At 57.0% G+C, this 12,082-nt stretch overlaps 3 protein-coding genes across 3 annotated transcripts; 2 read left to right on the top strand and 1 right to left on the bottom strand.

The window, feature by feature from the left end:
• Window positions 1–2,574: 2,574 nt before the first annotated feature.
• On the top strand, window positions 2,575–7,066 carry INS49_006656 (uncharacterized protein; the record flags this gene model as incomplete). The annotated part of the gene is made up of 6 exons (XM_043167426.1): window positions 2,575–2,592; window positions 2,675–2,803; window positions 2,878–5,274; window positions 5,404–5,758; window positions 5,813–6,540; window positions 6,593–7,066. 6 exons carry the CDS (start codon window positions 2,575–2,577, stop codon window positions 7,064–7,066), a joined length of 4,101 nt encoding a protein of 1,366 aa, XP_043028570.1.
• Window positions 7,067–7,770: 704 nt separating this feature from the next.
• Window positions 7,771–8,754, bottom strand: INS49_006655 (uncharacterized protein; the record flags this gene model as incomplete). The annotated part of the gene is made up of 3 exons (XM_043167425.1): window positions 7,771–8,063; window positions 8,168–8,372; window positions 8,452–8,754. The coding sequence occupies 3 exons, from the start codon at window positions 8,752–8,754 to the stop codon at window positions 7,771–7,773; spliced, it is 801 nt and encodes a 266-aa protein (XP_043028569.1).
• Window positions 8,755–9,324: 570 nt separating this feature from the next.
• Window positions 9,325–10,580, top strand: INS49_006654 (uncharacterized protein; the record flags this gene model as incomplete). Its single annotated transcript, XM_043167424.1, has 2 exons — window positions 9,325–9,682; window positions 9,790–10,580. 2 exons carry the CDS (start codon window positions 9,325–9,327, stop codon window positions 10,578–10,580), a joined length of 1,149 nt encoding a protein of 382 aa, XP_043028568.1.
• Between the last annotated feature and the right edge of the window lie 1,502 nt (window positions 10,581–12,082).

Raw genomic sequence — 12,082 nt, 5'->3', positions numbered from 1 at the left:
GGAAAGTTGAGAGAGCGGCTCGGAGCGTCGGCCTTCGCGCCAAAGGCGTGATGAGCTAGGTGCTGTGCTGCAACAGTGCATTGACGCGAGCAGAACAATTTTCTTTTCTCCCGCCGTGTTTCCTGCCTACCTCTATATTGAACAATGCCGCCGCGGTGGCGGTCCAAGGCACGGGTCCGACGGCACGGGCATGTCGCACCACAGGAAGCTGCGGCATTAAGCCGTGCATATGCCTACCTGTGGCCTAGGTCCTGGAGAAGGGAAATGGCCGAAAACAGGTCACCTAGTAAGACAATAGACCCATGCATGGCTGTGACATGTCTCTGGGCTGGATGTGAGTGGGATACCTAATCTAGACACATGGACAGAAACGTGTTGCGCGGCCAGGAGGCTTCCCTCAATGGCATTAATCGAATAGGCTTTGGAGTTTTGTGTCACCTCTGGGTATTTTCCGATTGCTTCTGGGCCCAGGCCCGTGGGGCCCCCCCTCGACGCCGGGGTTGGCAGAGACCTGATGTCTCAAAATTACAGGTCCCGGCTGCCGGGTTTGAGCTGGCCTGATTTGCCGCGGAACCAGTCCCAGCCTCCGGTATTTTCGCAAAACAGAAAGCTCGTGCCGCGTTGCTCGCCGAAAACTTCGTCGTTGTCTGGTTGGTGTTGATTGCCTCGGTCGAGAGATCACAGGACTGAGACTCTGCGTCTTCTTGTGCGTGTAGGCAGCACACTCGACGTCTACAATAGTGGACTGGTGGACTGGCTTGCATGGTTGCTGCCTCGATGCTGATCCCTCCAGCTGATCTGAACAGCCTTGACAGCGTGGAGACCTGCAGCGTACGGCTGAGTGCCGAAGTGGCTGATGGGGCTAGCCGCAACCCGGGGGGCGCCGTCCTTCTGAGTAGACGGCTGTACTGTAGGATCGACCCAGGAAACGAGGCCTGCTAGCTCCCGCCGACGGAGGATGGAGATTTGGTCATATATAACATCTCCCCATCCGCATCAAGTCTCCTCCTTGGTGGAGATGGTGACGGCAAGGCCAAAATGGAAAACACTTGTGACTGCGCGGGTCATAACAACTGCCCAGGTTGATAGGACACCACGCTGTGCGCCATGAGTTCAAAGCTGTGTGGCACATGATAGATTAATGTACGGCATCTGCCAATGTAGTACCGGTGCACCTGCAGCAAGCAAGTGGGTGTTGCCATGGTGAGACGAGGGACAGTGCCGAGTAAACAAGAGTATTGTCTTTTCTTTGGATGTCGAGATCATGACGGATTGCAGGCTGCAGAGTGCCCACTCGCCCACTCACCTGCAGGAAGCGGGACTTGGGCGCGGGCACGGTGGGTCCTGCTGTGCCTCTGGCCGTCTGGATGCAGGATACATTGTCGACGTACTTTTCCGTCTTCCTCCAGGAAGGATCAGGATCAGGATTGCCCGCCCCAGTGGAGAGCAAAGTGGGCAGCAACAACAGAACATCAGTCTCGTCACTTGACTTGATCACCTAGCAGCCCAGCCCATCCCAGCCCAGCCCCTTCATCAGGTTCAACAAAACCTGAGCGGTAGGGTAGAGTTTGCAAGTCTCAAAGTTTCAGGACGGTGTTGATGACCTTGTCCTCCCTCTGGCTTCAAGTCAATTGGAGGAAGACATTGGTCGGTTACATTGGAAGGCTGGGGGAAGTCATCACATCCGCCTTCCCGACGTGGGTTCCCAGACCTGTGCTGTGCTGTTGTGCCGTCATGAACTGCTGAAGGGCAGGGGGCCACTGGCAAATCCCCGCTGGACCTTGGAAGTGCCAGATTTAGCAACTGCCAACCGGCGTGCAGTGACTGCTCCGTGACCCTAGCCCTCCCAGCTTCCCACCTTTTTCCCGACTATCTGGGGCAGTTGCTCCGCAACCACCTCGCTGTTGATCGACGCCCAAGCTTACACCATGCGGCGAGCCAATCAGGTAACCGCTCACAGCCATCGCGCCTACCTGCAACCCAGCAAGTGCGACTCGGGCCTCAAAACCACATGTCTACGATTTCCTGGCAAAGGCAGCAGAGCTGAGAGAGATAGTCCTCTTCCACCTCATCCCTTTCTCCCTCTGTATCGCATCGCGTCGACTGCATTTCCTTCCATCCTCAGCTGCCCGGTACCCTCTGGTTGCATTCTCGGGGGTCGTCCTCCTTTCGCTGGCAACCAGGAACATGGCATGAGCATCTCACGATATACCACTTCGTCCTCAGCAACCGTTCACGTCTTGCAGACGGGATCATCCTAAATCTTATTCCCCGACAAAGACCGTCTTGTTCGAGGGCCGTAATTGCGTTCGGAACCATTCAATTGCTGCCCTGCCCTGCCCTGCCCTGCCCTGTCATTCACCTCTCCACCAAGCTGCCGCAGGCTTGCAGGAAACCAGCCACCGCTTTTCGCACACTCCGCCCGCCTACAGGTCCGTACATATCTCCTCCCCGAATCGGTTCCTCTAGCCCACAACCGCCAACACACTTGGACACGACAGCAATTCGACATCGTCTTTTTTTTTCTTTCCTTTCCGTGTATGATTTGAGGGGATGGACTCAGAGCACGAACAAATGGCCTCGTCGGATCCTGTGAGTCCTCACTGACGGGTCGCCCCACTAGCGTCGCGCATCACTTTGTTGATCCATCAACAAAACTAACTAACAACCACAGGTACAACCCCTGCGCCTATCCAAGAGCAGCTCTCCTCCCAAGATGTCGAGTGCTATTCCACGCCCTCTTTCTGAGATTTCTCCTTCCGAGAAGCGAAGGAACTCCCCTAGCTGGAAGGAGGCGACTAAGGTGAGCCTCTAGACTCTCTCATCCGCGTCCTGTGTGTTCTCTGTGGGAACGCAAGCACTAACACACCGCCTCAGAAGATGTCCTTGAACACCGACTCGTCACCGTTCAACAGCTCCCCGCTGGACGGAAAGGCCTTTCCTCGGCTGTTCTGGCAGAGTAGGAACAACGAGAACAGCACATACGGCTCAGGCTCGCCGTCGCCAACCCGCCGATCCTCCATCGAGCGCCTGCAGAAGGCTTCACGCGTCAAGAACAGCAACATCCTCGCCCTCGAGCAGAAACAAGAGTATGACCCGACTAGGGTCCCCCAGGTCGAGCGGCCGCTTTCAAAAGTCCAAGGCAATGCCTTTGGCGGGACTGGCATCAGCGGATATCGTGACAACAAGGCTTTTGCCCACACAAGATCAGAAAGCCAGACCAGGATCCCTCAATACAGCCCAACCAAGTCGCCTCCTCCACTGTCCACTTCTCCTTCCTTGACACGCAATTCTCCGCCAAACGGCCCAAGACCAGCAAGCAGGGACCAGGCGTCCCCGACCAAGTCCTCCCTCGCACCCAGCCGGTTCAAAAACAGCTTCGACGTCGACAACGAGCTCAACTCTTCGGGGTCGTCATATGAAGATCGTGAGTTGCCATCCGGAATGGCCCTCCATCGTCATGCCAAGAGCGTCACGTTCGACAATGCACCCCCTCAGATTAACGAGTATGAGATGGCCACTCCGGACATCTCATCCATCGCCTCGAGTTCTCGGGAAGGCAGCATCGACTCGGAGGATGACGATGACGACGACGAAGAAGAGCATTATTTCATGGGAGCCGACGACCATGATGACAGCTTTGACGCAACTCTCGAGGACACTGTGAAGACGCCCGTCGTTCTCCCCGACGACTGGCGCCAGGACATGGCCAACCCTATGGACGAGGTTCTCGAGGGTGGCCCCATGCTTGATGGCTTTCACAACTTCCCTGCTGGCGAAATCCCACAGCAAGATCGTACAGATTCACGCAACTCCAATGGTGATCACAGGCCCTTGCCACCTCTGCCCCCTCCTCCAGGCATGTTTAGTGAGAGACGGAACTCAAACTCGTCACTTTCCGCAACCGCTGAGAGAATGATTGGGTCCTCGCGGACCTTGCCGTCTCCCCCTCCTGCATCTTCATTCTCAAAATCTGACATTCAAAACATTGGTAATGGCAAGATGACACTGGAAGAACGACTCAAGCTCATGATGCTCTCTGACGATGGCAAATCAGCCGCTGAACAACAGCGAGAGCGAAGGATGAGACGGGCCGGCACTCGTGACCGTGCGGATAGTCAGACTCCAGAAGTCGAGCTTCACGATCCATTGATCTCAGCCGAGGAGGATGACACTCTCCCAGAACTGTCAGGGTTGGGCGACTACGAGCTACCGGCAAAGATTTCCCGCGAATCTATCATGCGCCGCGTGGATGGTAATCAGGCGTCAGAGCGGGAATCTGACTACAACTTCTCTTCACCTCCACCAAGCTCCCCCGAGCGTCCGCTTCCTCTGGACCCTGACGTCCCTATTCCCAGCACAGAAGACTCGGCGGAGGACGAGATCGATCACAATGCTTATTTGCATCACGAAGACGAGCAAGATGATGACATGTCGATCACAGACTACTATCAACGCTCTGAGTCTGGGGTCGAAGACATCGACGAGGATGGCAAGGATGATGCTGAGAAGGTCGACGACTCCAGCAGCAATTATTCTGGTCCCGACCTGCCACCCACTCCTCAGGAGGAGAAGTCAGAAGAAGAGCAATTGACGACGCCTCGGGCTGCATCTCCTACGCAACAAGAGTCATCGATCGATACCATCACGGAGAAAGACCTCCCAGAACTCCCCACCAACCAGAAGCATAACCCGTTTACTGACGATCTGCAATCATTTATGCTTCCGAAACCCGATGAGGCTGATGCCCCCCAGGAGACTGAGGTGCCCGCCTTGCAGAGCCCATTCAGACCGAAGCTTACTCTGTCCAAGCCAGAGTACGATGGTTCCGGTTGGGGTGAGCCCGATGAGGACGACGAGGAGCCTAAGACGCCAGACTCTGTCATCCATCGCCCTTTGCCATCCTATGACGAGGAGGAGGAGCTAGAGGAAGAGCGAAACTCTCCAGCAATCCCCGAGACTGTGGCCACCATCAAGTCTGCTGCAGGGTCGAGACTGAAGACTCGCCCTTCCGCCACGCCCTCCGACATTGCGGCAATGAGGGAGCAGAGACGCCAAGTTAGCTGCGAGGTGCCCAACATCCCCCAGATTCCCGACCGCCATCGTAATCGCATGTCACGAGACATGGACTCCGAGCAGCATCTTGCCCCGGACGTGACGGGCGACGAGTACATGCAGCGACACCCCAGCTTCAAGAGTCGCAGTCTCACTCTAGACCTTGACCTTGGTCTCAGTCTCGACCAGGACTTTGAGCGAGTGATCGAAGCACAAAAGGTTGCTTTTCAACATTTTCCCCCTCATCAGGCTTCGACTACCCCCAGTCGGAACATCTCTAGACAAGCGTCTAGCGCCAGACTCACCAAGCAATGTTCAATCAATGCTAACATTACTTCACGCAAACAGCGAGGCTACCTCATGCGACAGAACACCAAGGTTGTCGCAGCGAGCGACAAAGACAACGAAGATCTGCGCCCTTCCACCCGCTCTGCTGGCAACTCTCCAGTGAAGCAGACACGGCCCCAGTCATGGACTGTCGAACCTTGGAATGGCCAGATTAGGAAGAAGAGCCTCCGGAAGAGACACACAAGTAATGGCCCGGTCCCTCCGTTGCCCGGGCAGGAAAGCAACGCTGCCCCAATGAGCACGCTGGTAGAGGAAGACGCGAGTACAGACATCTCAGCCGAAGAGAGCGGTGAGCGAGGCAGAGTGTTTGTGAAGGTGATGGGTGTCAAGGATCTTGACTTGCCCATGCCCAAGAGTAAGCGAGCCATCATACCCCGGCCATCAATGACATCGATGCTAACGATCTCAGACGAGCGCACTTGGTTCAGCCTTACCCTCGACAACGGTGTACATTGCGTTACTACCGCATGGCTCGAGCTGGCGAGAAATGCCCCCATTGGCCAGGAGTTCGAACTGGTCGTCCCTAATGACCTCGAGTTCCAGCTCACCCTGAACGTCAAATTGGAGAGGCCCCCACCTCAGCGGATGGCTCAATCTCCTGCCTCACCGCGCAAGACCAAGACGTCGACCTTCAGCCGTGTTTTTGCGTCACCAAAGAAGCGCAAGGAGATGGAGCTGCGGCAGAAGGAGGAAGATGAGCGGCTCGCTCGACAACAGCGAGAAGCTAACGCCAGGAAGACCGCCGCCAATCCCACGGCCTGGGACCTTCTCTCACCTCTGGCCGCCGAGGATGGCAGCTTTGCTCGTGCTTATGTCTGTCTCAAGGAGCACGAAACGCGGTGCTTTGGTCGTCCCTACGTGGTTGACGTTGCCTGCTTCAACGAGTGGGCTACAGAGGAGGCCGGGTTCGCTTCAAGCGTGAAGAGCAAGCGAGGTAGTACCTCTGTTGTTCGCAAGGCCCCGTACAAGATCGGAAAGCTCGAGCTCCAGCTCCTCTTCGTTCCGAGACCGAAGGGTGCCACCGACGACGACATGCCTAAGAGCATGAACTCCTGCATCCGTGAGATGAAGGCTGCCGAGGAACGCCGATCCCGCAACTGGGAGGGACATCTGAGCCAACAAGGTGGAGATTGCCCAGTGAGTTCGCCCGTTGCCACGTGCATGTCGACTGCGCTGACCATGAATCTAGTACTGGCGTCGCCGCTACTTCAAGCTTGTTGGCACCAAGTTGACTGCGTACCATGAGGCCACACGGCAGCCACGTGCCACCATCAACCTCGCAAATGCCAAGCGACTCATCGACGACCGCAGAGCCCTGACTGAGAAGGAGATCACCGGCAAGAACGGGAAGCGTCGCCGGTCAGCCTTTGCCGAGGAGGAAGAGGCTTACATGTTCGTGGAGGAGGGATTCCGGGTCCGATTCAACAACGGCGAGATCATCGACTTCTACGCCGACAGCCCCGAGGACAAGGAAGGCTGGTTGAAGGTCCTGTCGGATGTCATTGGCCGTGACAACTTCGGTAATGACGAAGACGGCCTCGTTGGTTCTTCCCGGGCCAAGGGCAAGTGGTGTGATCTCGTCCTTAAGCGGGAAGATACACTACGCCGCCGAGCTGAGGGTCGACGCCCCAGTCATGGCCGAACCAAGAGCAGCCTGGTTTGAGGATGAGCTGGTCTTGCTGCCGTCCACAGGTTGAAGAAAAGACTTGACGAGTTATGGAAGCGACTTGATGCGTCTCATGAAACGAACACCCCCGACAGCGCACAGACGTCTTGAAGAGTCTTGTGCCCTCACTGCTAAAGATCATTTTCGCTTTGTCACGCTTCATTGGTCTGGAGATTTTAATATGCGCTTTGTACTCATTCTGGCACACATGCCCCGTGCCACTGTTGTCGTTGATCCCCGGGGTATAATCATAAGAGGGGGCAGCGTTCGGGAATTTCAGCGTTCACTAGCCCGGCGGGGAGGTGCACGATGAGAGAGAGAGAGCAATTTGGCTACGAGCAGGAGGAACCGGCGAAGGGTAGGAAGGCGAAGGGGTATTCACCGGGTGAAGAGGCACCTGGGTCTGGAGTTGGTTTCGTGTTTTGTGCTTGATGGCTGGAATTGTATTCCGGCAATATTTCCTCACCTTGGGTGGGAGTATATCTTCTGTTCCTGCCCCGTACTTTCCTCGGCCCAACCCGTGTGGTAGCGGTGGCTTTCAATGTACGATATTTGAGCAAAACTCAAGTGAGCGAGACAGCATCGCTCCAGCAGAGAACGAGAGAGCGATAATCCATCAAGGCACTCACTCACTGCATGTGTGTATTTACATTTTGAGGCACTTGAATATGTTGGTAGTGCATGTCCCGTCCCAACTATTCTTAGGAAGTTGCCTGTCGCCGGTTCCACTCAACACACTCATCCAGCCTCACACCGCTGCCACCGAAGCAGTCCAGAGCACTGCCGATTGTCAGATCGACGGTGCCGTCGCTCAGTCTGGCGACGTTGTCGAGGTCCTGGAGGTTCCGGCCACCGCCAGCGTAGGTGACGGGGATGGTGCACCACTGGGACAGCTTGGTGATGAGATGCTCGTCGACCCCGCGCTGCAGGCCCTCGTTGTCGGCGGCGTGGATGAGGAACTCTGAGCAGTAGGGCTCCAGCTGCTTTATGGATTCTGTGTAGAGGCTAAATGTGAGCTTTGTGTATAAGTGAGCAGTATGTATGTGTATTTACATATACACGCATGGATGTGTATAAGTATAAGAGAAGCTTGCTCACCTTGGTTCACCTCCATGTCCGTGATGGTCTGCCACTTGTCCATGGCCACGAACCACCTCGGCTCGGCGTCAGCTTCGCCCTGCTGGCGGCGGCAGCTCAGGTCTATGACGAGCTTCTCCCTGTCGCCGCCCAGGGCGCCGAGGACGGCGCCGAGGCGGGGCTGGCTGAACCTGCCGCCGGGGAAGAGGAAGGACGTGATGATGACCTACTGAGCAGACTTGTTAAATAGCTGTTTCCCCCGACTCATGGATGGCACGATTCTTGATCTTTCACCGGCAGCATACCTTGTCAGCGCCGGCGGCGATCCATTCGGCGGCGTTGGTGTCGTTGATGCCGCCGCCGACTTGCAGGCCACCGGGCCACGCCGCCAGAGCCTCACGAGCCGCCTCGGCATTTCCGGGCCCCAGCATGATCACATGGGCGCCGCGGAGGTTGTTGTCCCGGTAGAGGGCGGCGAAGTGGGCGGGCGGGTGAGGCGAGACGAAGTTTGTCTTGAGGGAGCCCGGGGTCTTGTCGTCGAGGGTGCCGCCCACGATCTGCTTGACCTGGCCCGAGTGCAGGTCTATGCAGGGGCGGAAGATGGTCATTTTCTGGTGTGTGGGGGGAGGCGGTGGTGAGTTAGTTGTGTGTGTATTGTGAATGTGGCGCTCTCACTGAGGTCTTGTTGCAGCACATTCAACCATATCGAGATGGATATGAGATGAGTTCTACACTCTAAGCGCGGGTGGCAGGCGCTAGGCTCTCAGTCGCAGCCACTGAAAGGCTGCTGCGGGGCGCCAGTTGCGGCTCTTGTTCCTGTGCACCGCCTAATAACGGCCGCTAAAATTCCCCAAGGTCAGAAATTTCCGGGGCGGCAGCGGCTACAATCAAAGACCCTGACTGAGAGTCTGAGTGACCCATCAAAAAATTCATCCGCAAATAATCTTAAACCGCACTCTCAACTCACCACCACAACCATCCAACATCTACAAAACTCACCAGGGCTCCTCAACAGGGAGGTACTTCTTGGCTACAGTACAGATACATCACTCACTCACTTACTCATTCCCTGCGAATTTTTTTTTTTTTTTTTTTTTTTTTTTTTTAAAAAAAAAAAAGGCTCGACACGGCCGCGTCCGGTCAGGCCAAGGCCGATCAAGTTCAGAGCAGAGTGAACAATGGCGCCCGGCACGTTGGTACTGGGCAAGAGAAAGCGAAGGGTGCCGGCCGACAAGGCCGCCGATGTTGACGCCAAGCCGGACACGGCTGCGGCTCTAGAGGAAGCCCAGGCCATCTTCAGGAAGCACTTCGAGGCCCAGTTCGCGCCTCTGGAGGGGTCCGATGACGAGGCGAGCAGGCCGGCCGCCAAGCCACGGAGGAAGTCTGCTGCGGGCAGGGAAGCAGCCGGCGACGAGGACGATGCGGCCGGGGTGGAGGACATGAGATCCGAAACCTCTGACTCTGGGGAAGACGAGGACGGCCAGGATGAGTGGGACGGCCTTTCTGCGGAGGATGACGACGACGGCGACAGTGAAGGTGGGTGGTGGTAGCCAAGGCTGCGGCCCCGGCTGATGAAACAAGCCTTCTTTTCCTTCTTTTTTTCATCCTTCTGTTACAGTAGTACTGACACGTGCCGGCCACAGACGGCGAGGGCGATGACGACAGCAGCGAGGGAGATGAAACAGAGGCAGGGTCCGAAACAGAGGAAACAAACAACCAGGTCGAGGTGGTAGACTACTCCAGGCCCACCCCGTCCTTCTCTACGCTCACGCCCCAGACCGCCCTCATGACCAAGCGCGAGATGCGTGCTTACCTGTCCTCACGGCCGCCCGACGCCGTTTCAACCGTGGGCGGGAAGGCCCGCGCGAAACAGAAGCAGCAGAAGGGCGGCGACGGCACCGACGACCCGCAGAACGAGGATTCAAGATCGCTGCTCGCCAACGACCTCGAGCTGCAGAGGCTCATCTCGGAATCCCACATCCTGTCGGCCACGAACCCATTCAACTCGGCCGGCTCGGGCGCCAACGCCCCCAGCAAGGCCTTCGCCGAGGGCCGCACGCGCGCCCTCACCACCGACCTGCGGCTTCAGAAGCTCGGGTCCGCGGGGAGCATCTTCAGGCAGCAGAAGATGCCCATGGCGATGCGCAAGGGCATCAGCGGCGCCAAGGCCTCGCGGGAGGAGAAGAGGCGCCGCGAGGCCAAGGAGAACGGCATCATCCTCGAGAGAGAGACACCCAGCGAGGGCGGCAAGAAGGCGAAGAGGAAGCAGCAGAAGGGCGGCAGAGGATCGGACCTGCCCGTCGACATGCCCGGCATGGGCAGGATGAAGGGGGGCGAGCTGCGGCTGAGTAAGCGCGACGTCAGGGCGGTGGAGATGGAGGGCAAGAGGATGGGCGACTCTCGCGGGAAGGGGAAGCACCGCAGGCGAAGGTGAAGGGAGCGCAGCACAGGGTTGCAGCACTGGATCGTCAACCCTGGGGCCGCAAGTGAGCGAGCGAGGCTGGTCTGCTTCCCAAGAGGATTGTTCGTTTTTTGCCCACATTGGGTTTTTGGTCACTAAGGCCCTTCTATCTATGCCTCTCCCTGTCTGTAAAGGTGGTCACGGCCCTTGAAACAAACAACCTCAGACACAAGCTTACATATATACAAGACCGCGTACCGACCACCACCTCTACGTGATACCTCGTCTGGAGAACCGAGGAAGGAGCAGGAGCAGCGATCTGCGCCTTACACGGCCGGCGTCCCCGGTGGAGGAGAAGCGAGAAACACAGCGCAAATCCCCACTGATTTGAGTTAAAATTTCCTCACCCAAGCTTATCCAGCCGGCCGGCCAGCCAGCCCGGCCGCCAGCCCGGCCGCCCGGTCACACACCGTGTGCCCTGGCGTATCGTGAATGCCTCTCCCCTGGTCCTGCCGCCCCCCCCCTCTTCCTCTGTACAGTGAGCAGTGTTACACTCAGCTTGCATGTGCATGTGCATGTGAATGTATATGTGTATCCAGACGGGGTGGGAGGGGAGGCGGGCGGAGGCGGCTAGCAAGCCACTCACATCACCACCACCAACACCGTCTACTGCACACAAGAGCTGACGTGCATACATACACACACCCACACCTTGTTGCCTTTTTTGGAGCCCGCGTGCCTGACTGTTGCCGACAGGAGGACGGGAGCTGGGCTTTTTGGGGTCCGTATTTTTAGGTTCGGCACCCTCAGAGGGATCTAAGGCTTACTACGCATGGGCAGGATGGGATCGAACGCGGCTGATTTGTAGAAACCAAAAGTGGCAGAGGCGCAATAATGCGGCACGGCGGGCAAGTCAGCAAAAATTGAAAAAATTTCTTTTATGCAGCAGTTTATTTCCATTCATTCCATTTTACCCTCCCAGCTTTGCCGAAGGCTTGAACTTGGTCAACTCTGCAGTTGAGTGTCTACAACCGTGTGAGAGGAGGTGGGAGACAAAACTGAGTGAGTGAGCGCGAGGGTTCTCCGGCGGAACAAGGCTGGGCCGCGGCAGCAGGCCCCCCGAAGACGGAAAGTGGAAGTAACGAGAAGAAACGAGAATCCTTCCGCGGTAGATATGTATCTACTTTCCCACTGGCCCTCGGTCGGACTGCGTGACAAGATGATGATGGGCTGCGTGGACGTCGACCCAACCTTGTTTCGGATCTAGATCTGCGGGACTTGCCTGCTCGTCCTGTACGTCATCTTCCGGGGAAACAAGGCCTGGGCCGTTCTTGTGTCCCTGATGCTTGAACGGCCAAAGTGTGCAGCAGCTCGACTGGACGGGCATCTCAACGGCAGGCTGGACACGACGGACCCTGCCTGAACAGGCCGCTCAATACAACAGAGGGCCGTTCATCGAAGGACTCGGGGACTGTGGTGCAATGCGATGCGATGTGATGCGATTTGATGCCATGTGATTGATGATTTGGTATGAA

Source organism: Diaporthe citri (assembly GCF_014595645.1).
Source record: "Diaporthe citri strain NFHF-8-4 chromosome Unknown scaffold_2, whole genome shotgun sequence".
NCBI classification, from domain to species: Eukaryota; Fungi; Ascomycota; class Sordariomycetes; order Diaporthales; family Diaporthaceae; genus Diaporthe; species Diaporthe citri.
Note: the sequence above shows the minus strand (reverse complement) of the source record. Positions and strands in the feature narration are given on the sequence as shown.